The 25,850-nt window shown below is 38.1% G+C and overlaps 1 protein-coding gene across 3 annotated transcripts in view; it reads right to left on the minus strand.

Annotated features, from left to right (window-relative positions):
- The window catches only part of DYM (dymeclin), a 375,649-nt gene that overhangs the window by 204,242 nt on the left and 145,557 nt on the right, over positions 1–25,850 (minus strand). For all 3 annotated transcript variants that reach the window (XM_024756785.1, XM_024756783.1, XM_024756784.1), the window contains exons 12-13: positions 10,679–10,792; positions 9,605–9,699 (exon numbers count right to left, since the gene is read on the minus strand). In XM_024756785.1, coding sequence (XP_024612553.1) covers positions 9,605–9,699; positions 10,679–10,792 — 209 coding nt within the window. The remainder of the gene's footprint in view (positions 1–9,604; positions 9,700–10,678; positions 10,793–25,850) is intronic.

Consider the following 25,850-nt stretch of genomic DNA (forward strand, 5'->3'; position numbering starts at 1 on the left):
AAAAAAAAAAACCCAACCGAATCCAAAAATGGGCAGAAGACCAAACAGACCTTTCTCCAAGGAAGGTATACAGATTGCCAACAAACACATGAAAGAATGCTCGACATCATTAATCATTAGAGAAATGCAAATCAAAACTACAATGTGATATCATCTCACACCGGTCAGAATAGCCATCATCAAAAAAATCTAGAAACAATAAATGCTGGAGAGGGTGTGGAGAAAAGGGAACCCTCTTGCACTGTTGGTGGGAATGTAAACTGATATAGTCACTATGGAGAACAGTATGGAGGTTCCTTAAAAAATTAAAAATAGAACTACCATATGAGCCAGCAATCCCATTACTGGGCATATATCCTGAGGAAATCATAATTCAAGAAGAGTCATGTACCACAATGTTCACTGCAGCTCTATTTACAATAGCCAGGAGATGGAAGCAACCTAAGTGTCCATCGACAGAAGAATGAATAAAGAAGATGTGGCACATATATACAATGGAATATTACTCAGCCATAAAAAGGAATGAAATTAAGTTATTTGTAGTGAGGTGGATGGACCTACAGTTTGTCATACAGAGTGAAGTCAGAAAGAGAAAACAAATGCTGTAGGCTAACACATATATATGGAATCTAAGATAAAAACCAAAAAAATGGTCATGAAGAACTTAGGGGCAAGACAGGAATAAAGACACAGACGTACTAGAGAATGGACTTGAGCACACAGGGAGGGGGAAGGGTAAGCTGGGACGAAGTGAGAGAGTAGCATTGGTAGTTTGGTAGCATACACTACCAAATGTAAAATAGATAGCTAGTGGGAAGCAGTCGCATAGCATGGGAGATCAGCTCGGTGCTTTGTGACCAGCTAGAAGGGTGGGATACGGAGGGTGGGAGGGAGGGAGACGCGAGAGGGAAGAGATATGGGGATATATGTATATGTATAACTGATTCACTTTGTTATAAAGCAGAAATTAACACACCATTGCAAAGCAATTATACTCCAATAAAAACATTAAAAAAAAAAAACCAATTTCCTAACTACAATGAAATCAGAAAATGATATGAGGTTGAAATTGAATGTTAAAAAATAAAACCAACATGACTATGACACTTAATTTCTAGATACAATGAATGGCATTTGTCTGAAATTAAAATGTAAACAAATATGAAACTAAAGATGACTTTGGCAGTGGTATGCTTACAGCAAAAGCTCAATAAGTACTTATTGAATTAAAAATAAAATCTAACATCAGGGACTTCCCTGGTGGCGCAGTGATTAAGAATCCACCTGCCAATGTAGGGGACATGGGTTCGAGCCCTGGTCCAGGAAGATCCCACATGCCGTGGAGCAACTAAGCCCGTGAGCCACAACTAATGCCTGCGCTCTAGAGCCCACAAGACACAACTACTGAGCCCATGAGCCACAACTACTGAAGCCCGCGCGCCTAGAGCCCGTGCTCCACAACAAGAGAAGCCACCGCAATGAGAAGCCCGTGCACTGCAATGAAGAGTAGCCCCCCCTCGCCGCAACCAGAGAAAAGCCCGCGCGCAGCAACGAAGACCCAACGCAGCCAAAAATAAATAAAATTTTTTATTAAATAAATAAGTAAATTCTGGCAAAAAGTTTAAAAAAATGTAACATCAAGGATTAGATGTAAGAAAAATATTAAGTTTCAGGCTGAAATATATACAGTTCTTATCCTTTTTTCCATGTTTATTTTCCAGGAAAATACCCATATACTTTGTATTGCAATACCTGACACATCCATACCTTTCTCAACTAGCCAGTTCAAGGAAGAAAGAGAGATAAAAGGAAGGAAGGAAGGAAGGAAGGAAGGGAGGCAGGGAGGTAGGCAGGGAGGCAGGGAGGGAGGGAGGAGGAAAGAAAGAAATACCCAGTCTTTGCTACTATAACTTTAGGGGTTTAGCTATACTGGAAGGAAGCTGGAATGAGGGGTGGGAGGCAGCAAACTGAATAATCAACAAGGGTTTAGCTACCCTAGATTGCAGAGAACCATCTGTTTCAGAAAACCCCAGAGAGCTTGGATTGATGGTCCCATGGCAGGTGAATTACTCTCATTAATAAATGTCCTGCCAGTCTTTCCATGACAATGAAGTGGAATAGGCACAGGCTTTTAATCTGGACAAACTTGTCAGCCAAGTGTCTGCATAGCCACTTGTCAGCTGTGCAACACCAACACCTTAAATTATATAAGCCTCCAGACTTTTACCAGTCTTCAATGTAACAAAAGAGAGAGAAGCGATGAAACACTACAGGTGATAGGTACGAATTTATCATTAAATGGACCTTATTTTTAAAATAAGACAGTATTCCTGAAATATCAAAACCAAGAAATAACCAATATTTCTCAAATACTGGTTATTTCTCAAACGAGAGAAATAACCAGACATGTTACTATATCTGAATATTTTACACTGTATAATATAAATGTATCCCAACAAGAAACAGGCCATTTTGCTTCTTAACATTCTCTTGTATTTTTCGGTTCAACGTATTATTTGGTTTAGAAAAAAATCACCTCCAGAAGACTTCATTCAGTGGGGACAAAAGTGAGGAAGCCTGATGTGGTAAGCTAATACCAGGAGGTATTAATTAAAAGCAAATTGTCCAACTTTCTTTGATTCCACGGGACATTCTGAAACATCTATATTTGTCCAAATTAGAGGAATTAACCACCCAGAGTTAAATAAGGCAAACTGTGTTTTTGTAGTCTTCAGAAAAAGGCTGGGTGACTACAATATGTACCATTACATGTGTAGAGCAGAACAAGGCACCTTACATAAAATGCCAGCCTGGGGCTAGACAAAGACAAGATGGACAGCAGTGAACTTGGTTAAAATCTCAAGAGTATATATTCACTACTAGTGGCTATTAACAGTCAGAAAACGTGTAAGCATAAATTATGAAGTATTTAAAAGTTCTTAAATTACATGATTAGATTTTACCAAAAAAACCAAAAAACAAGGGCTTCCCTCGTGGCGCAGTGGTTGAGAGTCCGCCTGCCGATGCACGGGACGCGGGTTCGTGCCCAGGTCCGGGAGGATCCCACATGTCGTGGAGCGGCTGGGCCCTTGGGCCGTGGTCGCTGGGCCTGCGTGTCCGGAGCCTGTGCTCCGCAACGGGAGAGGCCACAACAGTGAGAGGCCCGCGTACCGCAGCAAAAAAACAACAACAGAAAAAACAAAACCAGCACTGTAATTAAATAGCTTTAATTAAAATCTAATCTATGTTTTTTTATTATTTTATTCTCAGGAAGTTTGAAAGACCATAAAGCTTTCCGTAATGTGCACTGTCACCGACTTCACTAGTTTCAAGCAGCAGCATATATCTGCAAAATGGGATGAATCAATTTAGGTTAAGTCTCAGAATGATGGGTGCCACAACTAAGCTTAAATCCCAGATGCCCGCCCATCTTCTAAGAATCAGTGGCTAGGTATTTATTAAAATTCTCTTGTGTACCTACTAACAGCTACTCTTGTAAAGTGATGCAAAGAAATCCAAGACAAATCTTTTATCTCCAGTAATTACTACTCTGCTTGAGCAATGAGACTTAAAACTTCAGGCAAGGCCAGTGTGTCACAAGCAACTACACTGGTCAGGGCAAGACTCTGAAGTTCTCTCTCCCTGACACCTTCTCTGAGAGAAACCATATTTCTAACATGTGATATTCTTCCTTTCCCTGCCGTCTCCTCTCTGCTCCTACCCCAGAAACTAGCCCCTGGGCCAGAAACTGGCTGTGTGACTCCTGGCTCGCCACGGAGGAGCCGAGTAGAGCCAGCTGGGCAGACAAGGTCCACTCTAAGACAAGGCTCCTCAGCCCCAGCACGATGACACTTGGGGCTGGATAATTCTTTGCTGTCCTATATATTACAGGATATTTAGCAATATCTCTGGCCTCTACCCACTAGATGTCAGTAGCAACCTCCTCCCCAGTTGCGCCAACAGAAAAAACAAAACAGCAAAAAAAACCACCCCAAAATTAAAGAAAACACAAATAAACCACCTTGACTCCTGTCCCCTGGGGGCAAAACCACCCATGTTTGAGAGCCACAGCTTTAAGGAGGTTGAATTTTAACCTGCTGGCAACAGGAAGGCATTTAATGATTTTAAGCATAGGAAGCAATACAAAACGGATCAGATTTGTTTCTCGAATGAATGGAGCAGTGCAGGGGTCGACTGTAGAGGGGCAGGGAGGGAGGCAAAAGGACTGGGCTGACTAAAGACATAGTTTTGGGCGAAGATGATGAACACGTGAACTAACGCAGCAGTAGTGGAGACAGGAACGGTAATGAATGCAAGTTACAATGGTAGAGTTAGAACACCAGGGCCCAGTCAGATAGAGCATTTGAGGGGAAGGGAAAAAATGGCACAGAATTACTTGTAAGTTTCTGACTTGGCAATTTAGATCGTTGTAGTGAGAGTCATTACCTAGGATAGGGAATTTAACAGGAAGAGCACGTTTAATAATGAGTTCCGGGGACTTCCCTGGTGGCGCAGTGGTTAAGAGTCCTCCTGCCAATGCAGGGGACACGGGTTCGAGCCCTGGTCCGGGAAGATCCCACATGCTGCGGAGCAACTAAGCCCGTGCACCACAACTACTGAGCCTGCACTCTAGAGCCCGTGAGCCACAACTACTGAAGCCCATGCACCGAGAGCCTGAGCTCTGCAACAAGAGAAGCCACAATGAGAAACCTGTGTACTGTAACGAAGAGTAGCCCCTGCTCACCTCAACTAGAGAAAGCCCGCAGGCAGAAACAAAGACCCAGAGCAGCCATAAATAAATAAATAAATGTATTTTAAAATAAATAAATAAAAACAAGTTCCAGGGACTTCCCTGGTGGTCCAGTGGTAAAGAATCCGCCTTCCAATGCAGGGGACGGGGGTTCGATCCCTGGTCGGGGGACTAAGATCCCACATGCCATGGGGCAACAAAGCCTGCATGCTCCAACTACTGAGCTTGCACGCATCAACTAGAGCCCACATGCCCTGGAGCCCATGTGCCACAACTAGAGAGAAGCCCGAGTGCAGCAATAAAAGATCCCGCATGCCTCAACAAAGATCCTACGTGCCACAACTAAGACTCTACGCAGCCAAAAAAATAATAATAAAAAGAAAATAAATAAATAAAAACGAGTTCTGTTTTAAATGTAAAGAAGTTTGAGGTAAGTGTGGGATATCCAGGTAGGGAGGTTAGCAGTTAGGTTTCAAGGGGTCAACACTTATATCGTGAGCGTTATGTGCCAGGCCCTTTTCAAATATTAATTCGCTTAATCTTCATCCTATTCACTGAGATAGCAACTACTGCCACCCCATTGTATAGACGGGGAAACTGCTGTACAGAGAAGTTAAGTAACTTCTCCAAAATTCCACAGCTAGTCAGTTTTGAAGCTGGGATCCCAAACTCAGAGTCTGTGCTCTTGTAGAGTAGGTGAAGTCACAGGCAAGGAAAATGAGCAAAGATGAGAAGAACAATCTAGGATGAAATACTGGAGAAAAGTATAAGTACCTGTTAAGCCAAAGGTGAAGGGGGAGCCAGAGGAAGGAGCCAGTGAGGGGGGTGTGAGGGGGGGGAGGGTAAGACAGGCAATAGGGGAAGTCTTAAGGGCAGGAAGTAAGTGATGATATATTTGTAACTCACAACAATCCCTTGCATATAATCTACTCCACATAAATGTTTTAACTGAATTAATAGCCCTATAATACCAAATAATGATCACATCAAATATCCATGCTTACAGCATATTCAAAAAATTTCATAGGTGAGCAAAACCTATATCATGTATGTCTGTGATTTTTCTAGAATACCAAGAGTTTGTGGAAGACACTGTGTCATTTAATATGAAACAACAGCTTAGACACCATATGAAATCATTCCGTACATTTATGTCCAACTAAGAAGACTTTTGTTTTTTGCAGAACGCAGGCCTCTCACTGTTGTGGCCTCTCCCGTTGCGGAGCACAGGCTCCGGACGCGCAGGCTCAGCGGCCATGGCTCACGGGCCCAGCCGCTCTGTGGTATGTGGGATCTTCCCGGACCAGGGCACAAACCCGTGTCCCCTGCATCGGCAGGCAGACTCTCAACCACTGCGCCACCAGGAACGCCCCAACTAAGAAGACTTTTTAAAGCTTTATTCACATCCTACTTTCACAGCAATGAAACACGTTACTCTGTTTTGCATTTTGTTGAAGATCACATGAAATGCTGGCTCCTCTAAGTTTTGCAAATGACAGCTACAAAATTGTGTGGTCTCTTCCTAAAAAAGGATTTAGAAACCGTGTATACGAAAACTAATTACTTCTCATTTGAAGGAGTTACTAGAGCATCTGGTGAACCTTGAGTTGTGCTGCTATAATAAACCTTCTGTGTATCTAAACAGTCTTTGGTTATGCATTCCTTATTATACTTTACAATTTTATACCCTAAACACAAACATTTAGTAGAAAATGAGTTTCCTCACAAACATTTAGTAGAAAATGAGTTTCCTCAAAATACAAAAACGCTGGCCCCCATTTCCAATTCAACACGAGTGTTTTCTAAGTGTTTATTAATCTTGATTTCCATGCCCAAACTCAAAGTACTTTCCCAACTTTAATGCATGTACAAATCTTTCAGAGATCTTGTTAAAATGGAAGATTCTGATTCAGCAGATCTGAAACCAGGCCAACACTCTGCATTTCTAACAAGCTCCCTCCTGCATGATGAGATGCTCTGGTCCACACTGGCTACTCCACTGTGGCGCTTGGACCAGAAGCACTGGCACTACTGGGGGACTTTGAGAACTGCACGGCCCTCAGTGTGACAAACAACAGACCAATATCATCTGCTGAAGCTGATAACTCTAGGCATTTACATTAAAGTATTTCTTTTCAAATCCATTTACAACTCATTCACTGACATTTTCATTTTTGTTGGTAGGAAAGGTGACATCTTCTTTTCTTTCTATTCTTTCCATGATCCTAAACTGTGGATCTAATAGCTAAGCCCCTCCACAAGGAGGCCCCAGCTGGTTCTTTCAGGCTTCTCTCTAATAATCCCTGTACTGGGGGCTTCCCTGGTGGCATAGGGGTTGAGAGTCCGCCTGCCGATGCAGGGGACATGGGTTCGTGCCCCGGTCCGGGAAGTTCCCACATGCCGTGGAACGGCTGGGCCCGTGAGCCACGGCCGCTGAGCCTGCGCGTCTGGAGCCCATGCTGCACAATGGGAGAGGCCACAATAGTGAGAGGCCTGGGTACCGCAAAGAAAAAAAAAAAAAAAAAAAAGCTGATAATCCCTGTACTGGTCCACAACATGCCAACTGAATGGACTGGTTATTTTCTAAATATAAACCATGCTCTCTCACCACACACCCCACCTTGTTTTGTTTTGTTTGGTTTGGTTGATGCTTTCCCCTATCAGGCCAGTCTCTAGAGCCATCTCTCTCTGCTCACCTTGCCTGATTTCTCAATGAGATGTGACCTCACCATTCTCGGAACCACCCACTCGCCCTCACCACAGGAATTTTACTTTCATTATAATATTTACTACATTCTGCTAGATATGACATATGTTGGTCTTTGCCTTATCTCAGCTATTGAATTACAAGCTATTTAAGGGTAGGAATTTTTATAACTAATTTTGATATTCCCTGCATTGCATAACACAGTTCCTCACTAAATGCTAAATAAAGCTCCAATAAAATTGAAGTAAAGCATTATTCCTTAATGATGATAAACTTGATCTAAATAGTCTCAAATCACAAATCTAAATTACATTTCTTATTTCTCCAAATACTATTGGTTTTCTACTTCAGTCATCACAGAAAATTGGGCTTTATTTGCATTTTTCCAACTCTGACACCTAGAAAATTTTTATTTAATCTTACTTGAATTATTTTATCAGAACTTAAATTCTGAACCAGTTCACCTGGCATTTTCATATTGAACAGTCCAAATGTTTATATATCAGTTGAAGAAAATTTTGTAATGAAATCTTCCTAAAACCATTATAAAACTCTACATACACACAAAGAAAAATAGACCACGAAGCAGCACAGATATCATTACATCTGTCATGCTGAAATAAAGCATGGTGACAAAGGTCAATTTTTAGAAACTAAAGGCTCTTCAGAACACCTGGAAGAATCTGAGGTATGAGGAGACACCACGTTTACTTTCAATCACAAAGTTGGTGTTAGTCCAAAGTCAGTCAACTGGACAATTTCTCAAGTACAAACAAATAAACAAACAAATCCAAAATAATGTATGACTAAAGTAAACAGTGAGTCAAAGGAAAATATCCTGTGCTAAATTCTGAGGATAAATAAACAGACTAAGAACATAAGTTAATTGTAACTGATTGTTAAAAATGAGCCCAGGTCAATAAATGTCTCTAACCAAAGGGCGGAAAGTGAGATCAGAGTTTAAAAAGTGATATGGGGTTGTGATAACCACCAATGACTGGAACACAACAACTAATTATCAGAGCTGCATTACCCCAAAAGCAAGAAGTAAAAGAAAGGCTCTAATGTTACTGACTACATAAAAAATGTTCTACTTGAGAGCTGCTAGGGCAATACTGAGCATCCTACCTGAAGACCAAAAAGTAACCATACTCGTTAAATCCTGCTAATGACAGTCATTCATTCGTTAATTAGCTTCCTAACCTTAAAGATTGTGCCTTTGGCAAAGAACAGGTAAGGGATGGGAGTTTCTGGTGATGTTCTGACAGCCAGAATCATGGCTCCCCCAAAATATCCACATCCTAACTTCCACGAACCTATGAATATGTTACCTTACATGGCAAGTGGGACTCTGCTGTGGTTGTGATTCAGCTAAGGACCTTGAAATGGGTGGATCATCCTGGATTATTCAGGTAGGGCCAAGGCATTCACAAGGATCCTCACAGTAGAAGAGAAAGTCAGAGTGATAAGATGTGAGGAGAACTCAACAACCTACTGTTGCTGGCTTTGAAAGGAAAGGAAGGGGCCATGAGCCAAGGAATGCGGGCAGCTTCTAGCAGCTGGAAAAGGCAAGGAAAGAGACTCTCCTCTAGAGCCTCCAGAAGGGAATGCAGCCCTACTGACATCTTGATTCCAGCCTGGTAAGACCCTTGCTGAACTTCTAACCTACAGAATTGTATAATAGATTTGTGTTGCTTTAAGCCATTAATTTGTGGTAATTTGTTACAGCAGCATTGGGAAACTAATACAATGGTTAACTGCCACAGAAAGGATTCTCTAAAACAGATAACTGCTTTTGAAAAGGGTAGAGTGACGCTCTATAAAATGCTCAGCAAATATGTGAATTAAGATTTAGTTTGTATTACTAAGACATAGACCTGCTCTGCTGTAAAAGGCTAACACACAAATCTTAAAACTAGATTTTATAAAAGGGTTGAAAGTAAATACAATTAACTTTGATAGAAAACCTTGGGTTAGAAAACAAAGCAGAACAAGGTATTTTCAGTCAGACAAGAAGGTGATAAAAAGTAAGTAGGAAAATGTGATATTCCTTGCAGATAGCATTTTAAAAGCAACCACCATAGTATCCTTTCCAATAGGCCAGCTAAAAGGCAAGAATCAGCATGTCTTTTAAAGCTCATATTTACCTGATGATCCTCTGGGCAGCATATTGATGGAGAGAACGAAACTGTGCCGACATATTTGCTAAAGCTGCCAAACAATTTGTGTGAAGGTACTTGTCCTGTCAGAAAACAGCAAGTTTAAAACATACATCGAGTCTTCTCAACATTTTAAGCAAGGTTAACTAGAAGCAAATGTAAACTCAATTGTCACTGATTTTAGAAAGTGTAGATCCACAATCTGTTTTCTCTAATTCCAAAATCCATAAAGCGCTGAAAATCCAAAGTTTTTTCACTGCTAGTTTGGAACCAACATCTGGCACAAAAGATAATGATGCTATTTATGGTCTTCATTAAGCCCACCCTGGAGAATACTGAACTATTTTGCTGCAGAAATATTAATGTTTCGTTACAGTGCGTGGCTCCAGAACCTCATGGTTACATATAGTGTAGCATACAAACTATAATTATCTTTCTAAAATCAAAAAATTTTCTGTGCTAAAACATATGTGGCTCCAAGAGTTTCAGATAAAAGACTGTGGAAAGGCTGACCTATGTTAGCCTCCCAGAGGGGCGTAACTGAAAACGGTGCAGTAAATTTGACCACTTCTCTAAGCTATGAATTCTGTATATCGCTTCTCTAGTGACTGGAACTGAAATTTGCTCCCAGGCATAGCAAATACAATCTAGTTGAAATTTTCCTTTTACTCTTTAAAGTATTCTCTTTTTCTCCATTTCTTTCCCATCTGAATTCATATTTGCTTGTGCTTGTACCTTCTTACAGTTCGTTGTTGCTACTTTTAAAAGGTAAACCAGTTTTATCAGTCCAGCAAAGACATACAACACCTTTTAACTAAATGTGCTCCACTGCTTATTTTCTATTACATGTAAAATAGCTCTGATCATACCACCTATGAAATATTAAGAAGCAGACACTTTAAACATTACCTTAGGATCATAATACAGTGACTATATGTTGGTCTATATTTTTCCACCATATTCCATGAGAACGTTTGCACTCTAAATATTGAGATTGCTTTAAACTATAGTCTTCATTGTACTGTATGTATAAAGGTAGAAAAATAGCTACGGAATACTTACTCTTGTCCTTGTCATGTTGTACTGAATAGTTCTTATTACAACCAGTATCAGGAGACTCCCCAGTGAAATTTCAGTTAAAACCCGTTCTGAATACCAAGTAATATTTTTTAACATCTGTAATAGGGAAGAAAAGTTTAAGTAAATATGATTGCTTTAGGGAAAAAGGGATTATCCATGTCTACAATTTCTGACAAGCTGTGGCTTTGCTCTGAAGGTGAGTTAAACAGTATATAAAAGTAAACTGTGAGAATTTCAGTTCAAGATAGTGAAACTGTGCTGATGTATTTTCTTCTTCTTCCTTCTTAAATATAAAAGAAAAAAAACAGACGATGCTATCATTAGTAGACAAAAAGGAGCTATATTTAAAAAGGTATGGCACATAGAACAAGTCTGACAGAAAAACCATCAGAGGTCAGTAGTTTGAAAGCAAAAATAAGAAAACTGAGGAGTCTCTTGAAAAAGTGGAGCTATCGTAACAACCACAGAAAATCTCTACCCTTGGGTCGAGGAGAGGCCAAGAATGCAAATTAGCCAAGATCTTCAAGAAGAGACGCGCCCATGCTCTGCTCCAGCTCCGGTGCTCACCTCCAGGCCTTGGTAAGCAAAAACTGTCTAGCTTCAGTTGGTGCAGTTCCACAGACTTGTAACATGGGCATCAGAGAGAGAAAAACTGGGCAGCACAGCAGCCAATGCTGGGTTGCCACAATAAAGGAGGCAAGATGCACAAAAACCAACAGGCTCATCTGGCACCAGAACTCCTCGAACGTTCTCTTCCATTGAGGTCACCCTACTTCTTTTCTCCTTGACGCATGAAGCCAATGTGCCACATTCTTTCCATCCATGCCTGAAAAAGGACAAGACTTCTGGCTGATTCCCACCCTCTCCACTAAGAAGATAAGCCCCCCTGTAGAGCACAGGAGACCTCCATCATTCATACCTTCCAAAGGAGGTCTCACCACCTTTCAAAATAAGTGAATCTAGACTTTCATTTATAATTATGAATGGACAAGAAGCCACCAAAAACGTAGAGCAATCCAACAGTGAAAAAGATATGCTGAATCTAATCAAGCCTCTGTTCTAATTGCCAGCATATGTGAAATACAGAGGACAGAAAAACACGATAAATAACACAATGATATAATCATCCAAAGCCAAATGTATGAAATTCTACTAAACAAATAAGTCAGTTTCTACAAAAAATGAATGGTGTAATAAGGTGGGAGAGGGAGAGACTGTTACAGATAACAGTCAAGAACTAAATGCTTCGGAAACTCATTCAAACCAACCAACTCAAGGAAGACATTTTAAAGATAATTGAGAGAAAACTGAATATTAGTAGGAATTTTAAAAATATCGTTGGGCTTCCCTGGTGGCGCAGTGGTTAAGAATCTGCTTGCCAATGTAGGGGACACAGGTTCAATCCCTGGTCTGGGAAGATCCCACATGCCACGGAGCAGCTAAGCCCATGCGCCACAACTACTGAGCCTGCACTCTAGAGCCCGTGAGCCACAACTACTGAGCCTGTGCTCTAGAGCCCACGAGCCGCAAATGCTGAGCCCACGTGCCACAACTACTGAAGCCCGTGCGCCTAGAGCCCGTACTCCGCAACAAAAGAAGCCATCGTAATGAGAAGGCTGCAGGCACCACAACAAAGAGTAGCCCCTGCTCGCCAAAACTAGGGAAAGCCCGCACAGCAACGAAGACACAATGCAGCCAAAAATAAATTAATTAAATAAATAAATTTATTTTAAAAAATAATAAAATAAAATATCGTTGGTTTTGTTGGATGTGATAATGGTATCATGTTTATTTTTTTATGCCTATATTTATCAAAGTGACATACTTAAATATCTACAAATGAAATTATATATATATATATACGATTTACAAGATTAAAAAAATATATTTTAGCCAAAATATAAAAAGCAGAGGGGGTGGGGTGGGTAGATGAAATGAGAACAGAAGAATATTGATGAATCCATGGGGATTCATTATACTACTTTTTCCAATTATGCTTACATTTAATGTGTTCATAATTAAAAGTTTATTAAATAAATAATAAGAAAATGAATAAATGTGAAACTAAACAAGCAGAACAAACATACCCCCAATTAAACAAAGATAATTTAAGAGGCTGGGGAAAAGTTTCTGAAATTCTAATTAGTATCTTCGGTGAGAGTTGACAGAATACTGTATCCATAAAATAAGAAAAGGCTACTATGAAAAATGCAAATCACAGAATGAAGAAAAGCTACTGAACATTAAAAATATGATGACTGAGACTTAAAAGAGAGAGAGGAGGGCTTCTCTGGTGGCGCAGTGGTTAAGAATCCACCTGCCAATGCAGGGAACACAGGTTCGAGCCCTGGTCCAGGAAGATCCCACAAGCTGTGGAGCAACTAAGCCCGCGTGCCGCAACTACTGAAGCCCATGTGCCTAGAGCCCATGCTCCGCAACAAGAGAAGCCACTGCAATGAGAAGCCTGTGTACCGCAACGAAGAGTAACCCCCACTCGCCACAACTAGAGAAAGCCCGCGTGCAGCAATGAAGACCCAACGCAGCCAAATAAATAAAATTGAATTAAAAAAAGAGAAAGAAATTAGCAGAATGGGTGCTATGGAAAACAGAACTTGGGATGTGAAAGACAAAACTGAGAAGTTCCCTCAGATAACAGCAGTATAAGGCAAAAAGACAAAATATAAGAGAAAAGTGGAGATCCAGTATATACCTAATAAGAGTTCCAGAAGGAACAGACTAAAATCAACCCTTGAACAACATGGGTTTGAACTGCATGGGTCCATTTATATGTGGATATTTTTTTCAGTAAGTATATAGTCAGCCCTCCATATCCGCAGGTTGCATCCTCAGATACTGAGGGCCAACTATGGGACTTGACCATCTGTGGGTTTGGGTATCCAGGGCAGGTCTTGGAACTAAGTTCCCGCCATTTTTTTAAAAAAGAAAAATTAGTAACAGAAAATTTCTTTGAGGGGAAGAGAAACTTGCAACACTTTAAGCAAAAATATTGAAAAAAAAATCAAAATTTATTCTGATAAGATTTCTGAATCAACAGTATATGAGAAAATCCATTGGCTTCTAGCCAGAAGAAACATGCCAAAATCTATTGGCTTCTAGACAGAAGAAACATGTTATCACCAAAAGAAAGAAAGGTAGACTAACATAAGATTTCTCATCTTGAACACTATATAATATCTGAAGGACAACAGAACAATGTCTACAAACGTTTGAGGAATAGATTATCATTCTAGAATTCTATATCTAGAGAAGCTACCACACAAGGATACAGAAAAGTGAAGACTTAAGTATGCAAAGACTCAGCATGAACCACCCATGCACTATTTCTGGGGAAAAAACAAACCACCCCACATGTAAGTGCTTAGCTGCCCCTCCTCACCACTGTAATGACAACAACAAAACCGTAACAGCCAGATAAAGTCAAGGAAGGAAAATATGGACTACTAAACAACAACAGCCGCCCCCCAAAAACACCACAGTTACAATTCTTGAAATGAGGAAAATATAATTAAATCTAAATAATATGGTTGACCTTAATTCTTTGCTAAGATAAAATAAATATTTCTCTGCTAAGTCTGCCTCCCTGCAAATTCCAAACAATATTAAAAATGAGAAAGGGGGCATGGAAGCAGATAAGCATTAAAAAGTAAAGAAATACTGTCTTCAACTTCACGTAAGTGCCCACAAGTGCCTCCACAACAGATTCTGACGCAGTTCAACTCTTTGACAAGAGACCCATGTCACCTAGAATCCGCCATTTGGGTTACAAATAACCTAACAGTGACCTGCGCTGGAGGCTCCACTCAGAGGATGGCATGTACAAATGCCCACTACATGGTAGCTGAGTACTGTTTGTGAAGTAGAAAATGTAACACTTTAAGCATTTCCATTTATTCATGACTAATAACGACCTTAATCAACTAGAAGAGACAGCCTATGTGTAAAACAAATGATAGTAGCTGAAAATACTCAGAACAATGAGATTTGCCAGTTGAATCTTTATAAAGGAATGATGTAATGCTCAGTCCCTCTGATTTACTCTGTAAGGCTGCAGTTCTCAAAATGTGGTCCTGGGACCTAGGGGTCCCTGAGACATTTCTGGAGCATTCTCAAGGTCAAATCTATTTTCACAATAATACCAAGATGTTACTTTCCACTCTCATTCTCTCGTGAGTATATAGTTCAGCTTTCCAGAGGCTACATAACATGTCTAATAGCACAACAAATTTAATACAGAGGGAGACATGAGAATCTAAGGCAAAAATGTAAAACAATGCCCCTCTCTTGCTAAACTTTTGTTTGTGGAAAATAGTTACTTTCATAAAAATATGTCACTGATGCTAACACGTAATGGGGTTTATTATCATAATAATTATTTCTAAATGAACTAATCAAATATTTTAAAAATATGTCCATTTTAATTTCCAATACAGTAAATGTAGAGAACAATAATCCACATAAAGACATTATTTGGTGTCCTAAACTACTTTTAAGTGTAAAGACCAACAAGGTTAAGACCACTGTTCTAAGTCTCCAAGGGAATACTAAGCCAGGACACTCGTTAGGCAACTTTACTAGTGAGAGGAGTCTCTGTCTTTTAAAAGGTCACACTTGAGCATACACACATTTGAGCATAGTTTGGTTTCTCCTCTCTCTTGGCTCCTGTGTTTAGAAATAAATTATCATAAGCCACCTTATTTGAAGCCAAGGTCATCGGCTCTTAGTGTTTACTTGTGCGTGTCTACTATGTAACTGGATGGAAGAAGTGTTTTGAATAAAAGTAGTCTTATTCATTTAACATTCAACAAATATTTAATGAGTATCCACATAGTAAACTTATGATGTTACTATGAAAATCAGAAATCCAATTTGGCATTCACATAAAGGTCTGTCTTTTCTTCCTGTGAAAAATAAGTCATTATCTGTAAATTCTGGTAGTGTTTAAGAAAAATTAAAAATAACTAGCTATAGAGCTCACACAGCTTCCCAGGGGACATTAATGCATACTAGGCAGCATACAGAAAATTTTCTTGGTAACCTGGCTGTAGTTCTTGACCTATTTATTTGGTTCTTATAAAAAAAAATTCCTCATCTCTTGCATTCAACATCCATACAGTTTAATAGCTGTAGACTGTTATCATCTTGATTACACATTACATACATTTAACATTTTATGCCAAAATAACTCAAACATGTAGAAGGAAACTCCTCAAGGATCTGAAAATATCTTCCTTCTCAAAAAGTATATGAGAATTGTTTGTGGTTCTAGGTCTTCTTTTCAGCTTCTTCCCCCCATAGGATTTGTTTTTATTGAATATATCTCTTCCATATGTTACAAAGGCTACAATATTATATAGTAACATATTATATAATGTCAACTCTTTAAAAAATTAAATATATATAGAAAAGCACAAAGAATAATGAACTTCCATACTCCCACAAATGACATTAACATTTTATTAACACTAACATTTAACGTTAATGTTAATGTTTTGTATTTTAAGATGAAAATCTCATTTTATTCCCCCAAAGAGGGACAACCACTATCTTGAGTTCAGTATATCTCTTTCCCGTCCATTTCAAATACTTTATATGTACACACACACACACAACCAAAAACCAGCATTCCTTTGTATATTTTCTACTTTACATAAACAGTATCATAATGTATCAGGTTGAATAGTGGCCTCCAAATTCACGTCACACAAAACCTGTGAATGCGACCTTATTTGGAAATAAGGTCTTTGTAGACACAATCAAGTTAAGATGGGCCCTCAAGTTTAGGGTGGGCCCTAAATCCTATATGACTGGTGTCCTTATAAGAGAAGGAGGAGAGACAGAGAGGTACATGAGAAAAGGCCATGTGAGACCAATGCAGAGGCTGGATGCAGCTGCAAGCCAAAGAACACCAAGTAATGACAACCAGAGGCTAGAAAGAGGCAAGGAATCACTCTCCTAGATCCTGCAGAGACAGCGTGGTCCTGCCGACACCTTGCTTTTGGACTTCAAGTCTCCACAACGGTAACAAGCAATTTCTGTTGTTTTAAGCCACCCAGTTTGTTATGGCAGCAGTAGTAAACTGATACATTTAAGTATTCGTTTGCATCCAAATTTTTTCACTCAATACGTCTTTGCAACTCCTCTATATTGATAGATATATATAAGAAGAATTATGTTTACCACATACGCCAAGGTCTAATAGTACTAGTTGTTTTTTTAATGAACTGCTTCTATACTAGTTAGTAAATAGCTGCTGCCCCAAGACACTCCTCCAGGACTTCCTCGTGGTTTGGCAATTAATGTACGGCAGAGGACAAAGGATATATGGACAACAGCCATTTTTACTGTATGATTTTGATGCCATGACAGTTAAATAGTTGAAAATCACCTCTACTTCATTCCATCCAAGCACGGTACAGTCTTGTGCCAATAGGTCACATTTTTTTATCCACTCTTCTATTATGGAAATTTAGGTTATTTCCAGTTTTTTCCCTATTAAAATCAATGTTACAATATAGATCCTTACCCTCATTATCCAAAATCTCAGGACACTAAACTCAGAAACCAGGGAGTCCTTACTCTCCATACTTGTAGTATCTGGCCATTAATTACCTAAAGTCAGGAATTACACAGATTTTGAAAACAAAAATATCTGTAAAATCCCTGTTATACATTACCCAGTGTGTGGTACTCAGTGACTTCACAAGCACTTCGGCAAGAGTTTGTTAGGAAGCAGAATTACTAAGTCATTGAGCACCTCCTTTTAAAAAGATATGCATAGAGGCTAAACAATACACTACTAAATAACCAAGAGATCACTGAAGAGATCAAAGAGGAAATCAAAAACTACCTAAAAACAAATGACAATGAAAACACGACCCAAAACCTATGGGATGCAACAAAAGCAGTTCTAAGAGGGAAGTTTATAGCAATACAATCTTACCTCAAGAAACAAGAAACATCTCAAGTAAACAACCTAACCTTACACCTAAAGCAATTAGAGAAAGAAGAACAAAAAACCCTCAAAGTTAGCAGAAGGAAAGAAATCATAAAGATCAGATCACAACTAAATGAAAAAGAAATGAAGGAAATAATAGCAAAGATCAATAAAACTAAAAGCTGGTTCATTGAGAAGATAAACAAAATTGATAAAACATTAGCCAGGCTCAACAAGAAAAAAAGGGAGAAGATTCAAATCAATAGAATTAGAAATGAAAAAGGAGAAGTAACTGACACTGCAGAAATACAAAGGATCATGAGCGATTACTAGAAGCAACTATAAGCCAATAAAATGGAAAACCTGGAAGAAATGCACAAATTCTTAGAAAAACACAATCTTCCTAGATTGAACCAGGAAGAAACAGAAAAAATAAATAGACCAATCACAAGCACTGAAATTGAAACTGTGAGTAAAAATCTTCCAACAAACAAAAGCCCAGGACCAGGCGAATTCTACCAAACATTCAGAGAAGAGCTAACACCTATCCTTCTCAAACTCTTCCAAAATATAGCAGAAAGGATAAAAACCATATGATCATCTCAATAGATGCAGAAAAAGCTTTCGAAAAAATTCAACACCCATTTTTGATAAAAACACTCCAGAAAGTAGGCATAGAGGAAACTTATCTCAACAAAATAGAGGCCATAAGTGACAAACCCACAGCCAACATTGTTCTCAAAGGTGAAAAACTGAAACCATTTCCACTAAGATCAGGAACAAGACAAAGTTGCCCACTCTCACCACTCTTATTCAACATAGTTTTGGAAGTTTTAGCCACAGCAATCAGAGAAGAAAAGGAAATAAAAGGAATCCAAATCGGAAAAGAAGAAGTAAAGCTGTCACTGTTTGCAGATGAGATGATACTATACATAGAGAATCCTAAAGATGCTACCAGAAAACTACTAGAGCTAGCCAATGAAATCGCTTGCATTCCTATACACTACTGATGAAAAATCTGAAAGAGAAATTAAGGAAACACTCCCATTTACCATTGCAACAAAAAGAATAAAATACCTAGGAATAAACCTACCTAAGGATATAAAAGATCTGGTTGCAGAAAACTATAAAACTCTGGTGAAGGAAATTAAAGATGATACAAACAGATGGAGAGATATACCATGTTCTTGGATTGGAAGAATCAACATTGTGAAAATGACTCTACTACCCAAAGCAATCTACAGATTCAATGCAATCCCTATCAAACTACCACTGGAATTTTTCACAGAACTAGAACAAAAAATTTCACCATTTGTATGGAAACACAAAAGACCCTGAATAGCCAAAGCAATCTTGAGAAAGAAAAACAGAGCTGGAGGAATCAGGCTCCCAGACTTCAGACTATACTACAAAGCTACAGTAATCAAGACAGTATGGCACTGGCACAAAAACAGAAATATAGATCAATGGAACAGGATAGAAAACTCAGAGATAAACCCACACACATATGGTCACCTTATCTTTGATAAAGGAGGCAAGAATATAATGGAGAAAAGACAGCCTCTTCAATAAGTGGTGCTGGGAAAATTGGACAGCTACAGGTAAAAGAATGAAATTAGAACACGCCTTAACACCGTATACAAAAATAAATGCAAAATGGATTAAAGATCTAAATGTAAAGCCAGACATGATAAAACTCTTAGAGGAAAACATAGGCAGAACACTCTATGGCATAAATCACAGCAAGATCCGTTTTGACCCAACTCCTAGAGAAATGGAAACACACACAAAAAATAAATGGGACTTAATTAAACTTAAAAGCTTTTGCACAGCAAAGGAAACCATAAACAAGACAAAAAGATGGGATGGTGGGGGAGAGACACTAGATGGAGGGGATATAGGGATATATGTACACATATAGCTGACTCACTTTGTTATACAGCAGAAACTAAGACACTGTTGTAAAGCAATTATACTCCAGTAAAGACGTTAAAAAAAAAAATGTATGTTTTGATCAGTATTAACTAAAAACCACAGAGCAACACAGTAGCACCAGCCACAAGTGGGGATTTAAATTCAAATTTAATAAAATTAAAAATTCAATCCCTCAGTCACACTGGTCAGATTTCAAGTGCCATTATCAGACAGCGCAGTTGCAGCAGATTTCTATCAACACAGAAAGTTCAACTGAATAGCCTGGTATAGAGAACACCACTGTATCCATCATCCAGTTTTAGCAAATGTTAATATTTTTGCTTTTGAAGCACCTGAAGCCCCCCAGCTACTCCTCCCTGACCCTCTAACCTCTGACAACACTCTCCTAAATTTGGTACTTCATTACAATGAAGATTTTTGAATTTATTATTGTCAATACATATAGCTCTGTTTCATCCACTGTAGCTCCTCTGCAGTATTTCATTTATGTTATCAGGTGTTTGCAAGTTTTGAACACTACAAACAATCCTACAATGAACACTGCTTCAAACGTGCTCTTGTGAATCTATGGAAAAGTTTTTCCTAGGACTCAAACCAGGAAATGGAATTGCTCAGAGGTAGAGTATTTACTTCTGCAGGTAATTTGAGGAATGTGAAAGGCCAAATTCCTCACAAAAGTGGTTCTACCAGTTTATACTGTCACCACCAGTATATGAGAGTTCTCTTTTTCTGTATTCTCACCTGATATATGAGATCTCATAATTTTTGCCAATCTGATGAGTACAGAATATTTCAGTTATCTTAATTAGCACGATCCCAAAAAATCATCAGGTTGAGCATTAAAAATGCTCAAATTAAACCTTTAAAAATGCTTAGTGGGAGAAATTCCCCAGCAGTCCAGCGGTTAGGACTCCACGCTTTCACTGCCAGTCGCCTGGGGTGAGGGCCTGGGGTCAATCCCTGGTCAGTGAACTAGGATCCCACAAGCCTCACAGCACAGCCAAAACGAAACAAAAAACTTGTTTAAAAAATATATATATAATAATAATGTTTACCAGTCATTCAGGTTTTTTATTGTTCTTCTATTACTTTGCCCATTATTCTAGCAATACTTTGCTTTTGTGACTGATTATAAGGATTCTTTATAAATTAAAAATGCTGGGACTTCCCTGGTGGCGCAGTGGTTAAGAATCCACCCGCCAATGCACTGGACATGGGTTCGAGCCCTGGTCCGGGAAAATCGCACATGCCGCGCAGCAACTAAGCCCATGTGCCACAACTACTGAGCCTGCGCTCTAGAGCCCGCATGCCACAACTACTGAAGTCTGCGCACCTAGAGCCTGTGCTCCGCAACAAGAGAAGCCACTGCAATGAGAAGTTCCCACTCACTGCAACTAGAGAAAGCCTGCGCACAGCAACGAAGACCCAACGCAGACAAAAATAAATAAAAAATAAATTTATTTAAAAAATAAACTAAAATGCTAACCCTGTCTTCCTGTCTGTGTCTTGTTTTCACTTGCTGTAACAGTGAAAATTTTCATTTTCATGAAATTCATTCATTTTAATGTAGTCAAACTTATTAATCTTTTCATTCATGGTTTATACATTTTCTGCTTAAGAAATTCCTTTCTCAAGTTCATAGTAATATTACCCTTTAATTTCTCTTTGAAGATTTTAAAATGGAGCTTTTCACATCTAGGTCTTATTAATCCAAGTGGAATTCTTCTTTGTATGTGGAGCAAGATAATCTAATTTTACTTTTTCCATTTGGATGAGCCATGTTCTCACTCTCAGCATAATTTATTTATTACTTCTGTCACAGTTCATGTTTGAGTGTGTAGTTTCTGGACTGTCTAAGTTCTTTTCCATTTATTTGTTTTCTATTCCCTTGTTAATAAAACACAATCTTAAGTACTAAAGTTTTATAACTAGTCGATCTGGTAGGGTGAGTAACTCCACAATGAACTGCTTCAAAAACTTTCTAGGCTTTTTGCTTTTCCCTTCGATTTCTGGGATCAGCTTCTCAAGTCTCACAAAAAACTGCTGAGATTCTGATCAGATGAACATAGCAATTAATTTGGAGGCAAAATTAACAACTTTATGACATTGAGTCTTCCCATCTGTGAACATGGTATCTTTCTCCATTTATTAAGCCATATTTAATATCTTTCATTTAGGTAATTTATGCCATTAAAATATTGTACTTCTTTTAGATTAATTCCTGGGTTTCACTGTAGTTTTACTGCCATTGTAAGTAGTATCCCTATATCACATTTTGAAGTCCTTTGTTACTAGTACGCAGATATAGTATTTATTTTGTATACTGATTTCTGACCCAGAAAATTTGTTCCACTTTCCTAACAGTTCTAATATTAGAGTCTTGAATTTTCTATGTAGTCAGTCATAACATCTGCAAATACTGACATTTAGATTTCCTTTCTTTTTAATTTTAAAATCATTTATAGCTTGTTCTAGTCTTAATGACCTGCTTAGAATTCTGGTACAACATTGAGAAGTGGTAATAAAGGGCATACACACTTTGTTCTGACTTTCAAGGGAAGACTTTTAAAATTCCCCAGTCAAATATAATACTTAACTATAGGTTTTGGCAGATATCTTCTGTTGAGACAAGGAATTTCCTTTCTACCCTTATTTTGTTACGGTTTTTTAAAATCATAAATAAGTACTGACTTTTATCAAATGCTTTTCCTGCATCCGTTGAGGTGATTATATGTCTTTTTTACTCTTAAATTAATAAATTACATTAAGATATTTTCTAATATGAAACCATCCTTGCATCCCTGCAATACTTGGTATTGACAGACATACTCTTTTTCCTATCTTGCTTTATTCCATTTTACAATATTAGATTTATAAGCTTTGTGACTACATTTGTGTCAGTATTGCTTCTCAATTCGAAATCCACTCTTCTTTGCCCGCTTTGTGATACCAAAGCTGAACACTGTAGACATTTCTCCTTTGTTGGCTGTCTTGATGTTAAGTTTCATCAATAGAGGACATTTGGAAGGACACCTCAACATCAGAGCAAGAGGAAAGCTCTTTCTTCCCTTCTTCAATGTAGTGTTTTCCATGCAGTAGCCAATAACAGATCAGCATGAGGGACCTTGTAATGTTTACCTAAGTGACCTTCACAGTTCCACTTTGGCCCACATCCTCTGACATGTTTCTTCACTACTGGCAAACTGCATATTCCTGGGACAACCAGGTCCTCTTCCTCAGATATCTGGCCCTCAGCTTTGGAAGCATATGGGGAAGCTTCCTTTAAATTTCTAAATTCCTTCCTCCTCCTCTGTCAGATTAATGATAACAGTTACTTTTTGCACTTGTCTTTTCTATCCTCTTTAGAGTTGGCAGCTTCTTTCTTAAAAGACTAAATATACTAAATATTTTAGGCTTGCAGGCCATATAGTCTCTGTCACCAATGACTCGACTCTACTGTTGTCACTTGAGAGCAGCTATGGAGACTACATTAACAAATAGTTGTGGCTGTTCTACAATAAAGTTTTATTTACAAAAAACAAGCAGCTGGCCTGCTGGCCATACTTTGCTGAATTCCTTCAATAGTCTATTGGTGCTGATGGTAATGATGACAGGTAAGAATGACTTACAATAATTCACTATCTGTCAACTGAAAATTTGATATGAATACCACAGCAATGTAGTAGATCAGTAGAATAGTGATATGCAAGAAGTGATTTTTTTTCTTATTAGAAATAGAAAGTGAAGCAGGTAGTAATTTTGCACATTACAGTATTTGGGTTTAATATGAAAAGTTACCAATTTAGAACAAGTTGAACACATATATTCAACATGAAAGATACTTTCGATTGTATTAGTACATAAGAAATTTCAAATTTCCCAGCTTGTTTATTATTTTACTTTATTTTTCATGTTCAACCTGGTTTGAAGGATAGTTATTCTACTTTAATTACATATGATCAGCAATTACACTTGCATGGTACCCAAGTGCTCAAAAGCTTTATGCGCTATGGGATTTTTCTATATTTCTTAATGAAACTAGTATCTTAAGACTCATCAGCATAGTCATGACACTTTGCTGTAACATATAATCTTCTGCATGTCTCTTGGTACATAGGTACATACATTTCTTTGCATATATATCTAGTAGAATTTCTGGATGTTTGTTCAATATGTTCAAATTAGGTAGAAAATGACAATGAGTTTACCAAAGGAGTTGTAACAATTTAAAACCCCACCAGCAGCTCCTCATCCTACCCAATATTAGGTATCATCATCCTTTTTAATTTTAGTCATTCTGGTAGGTGTATACTGGTACCTCATTGTGGCTTTAATTTGCAATTCCCTAATTACAAATGAAGTTTTTTAAACACTTTTTAATATGTTTATTGACCATTTAGATACTGTCCTTTTTGAAGTGCTTCTTCAAGCCTGTTGTTCATTTTATTACTGTGTCTTTTTCTTACTGGTTTGTAGGCGTTCATTATATACGTTAAATATAAGCCATTTGTGAGTAATATATATATAGCAATATCTTCTTCCACTATCTGGCTTGATTTTTCATTCTCTTACTAGTATTTTTTGATAAATAAATTTTAAATTTTAATCTAGTTTGGTTTATTAATCTTTTCTTTTATTGCTAATGCTTGCAGAGGCCTGTTTGAGAATCTTTCCTTGTCCCCAAATCATGAAGATATTCTCCTCCATTATCTTCCAGAAGCTTTACTGTTTTGTTCCTTATATTAACATCTAGAATTCATCAGAAATTGGTTTTTGTGTATGGAGTGAGTAGGGGATCAGGTTCATTTTTTCCCCATATGGATAACTAATCATTTAATGAAAAGACCTTTCTCTGTGGCAACCTTTGAAACAAGCTGTGTTCACATATAGAGTTCTCATATCCAGTAGATCAAGTTCTCCTACTTTGTTCCTCTTCTACAAGGGCATCTCAGCTATTCTTGGCCCTTTTCACTTCTAAGTAAATTGTAGAATTTACACATACATTTACACTCTCACATTCAAAAGAAAAATACTTCGAAGGGGGGAATTTCATTAAATATATATATCAATATAGGGGTAAAGATATCCTTGCAATAGTAATATTTCTAATGCATTAACATAAAAGTCTACATTTATTTCAGTTTTCTTTAATCTTTCTCAATGTTTTAGAATTTTCTAAGTAGAGATCATACACATCTTTCACCACATTTATTCTAAGGTGTTTGATATCTTATGATGCTATTGTAAAAGGTATCTTTTAAAAAATCCATATTCTACTTATTGCTGGTATGAGAAATACAATTTTTTTAAGATTGATCTTACATCCACCAATTTTACTAAACTCACTAACTCTAACATTTTATATATAGATTTCTTTGAATTTTCTATCTATACAATCGTATCATCTGAAAAAAGTTTTCTTTGCTTTCTAGTATTACATATTTTAGTTATTTTTCTTTCCATAATACACTGAATAGACCTCCAATCACATGCTCAATAGAGTATTGTTAGCAGATATCCTTGACTTGTTCATGATCTCAGAATGAAGACTTTTAACATTTTATCATTAGATATGATGCTTAACACAGTTGTTATTTCTTTTTTTGGTAGATACCCTTCATCAGATTAAGAATTTTCCTCCTGATTCATTAAGTTTTGTTTTTTGTTTGTTTGCTTATTTGTTTTTTTTGCGGTACGCGGGCCTCTCATTGTTGTGGCCTCTCCCATTGCGGAGCACAGGCTCCAGACGCGCAGGCTCAGTGGCCATGGCTCACAGGCCCAGCCGCTCCTCGGCATGTGGGATCTTCCCAGACCGGGGCACGAACCCGTGTCCCCTGTATCGGGAGGCGGCCTCTCAACCACTGCGCCACCAGGGAAGCCCCTGCTTACTTGTTTTTAAAGAATAAAGAGACTGAATTTTACACAGTACTTTCTTGGTATCTATTTAGATTTATCATTTGACAGTTTTCCTTTATTCTGTTAAAATGATGAATTACATTCATTGTTTTCCAAATGTTAAGCCAACCTTTCATTCCTGAATAAATCCACCTTGATTATGACATGTTATCATTTCACATATTGCTGGTTCAGTTTGTTTATATTTTGTTTCTACTTTCCTGTCTATTTGCATAAATGACATGTGCCTGCAATTTTCCTTAAATTTTGTTAAATTTGGTATCAAGATTATGTTGTCCTCCTAAAATGAGTTGGAAAGATTTCCCTTTTTTCTACCATCTAGATGAGCTTCTATAAGACTGGTGTTAT

The sequence above is a fragment of the Neophocaena asiaeorientalis genome, unplaced genomic scaffold, assembly GCF_003031525.2.
Source record: "Neophocaena asiaeorientalis asiaeorientalis breed wild unplaced genomic scaffold, Neophocaena_asiaeorientalis_V1.1 scaffold133, whole genome shotgun sequence".
Classification (NCBI taxonomy): Eukaryota; Metazoa; Chordata; class Mammalia; order Artiodactyla; family Phocoenidae; genus Neophocaena; species Neophocaena asiaeorientalis.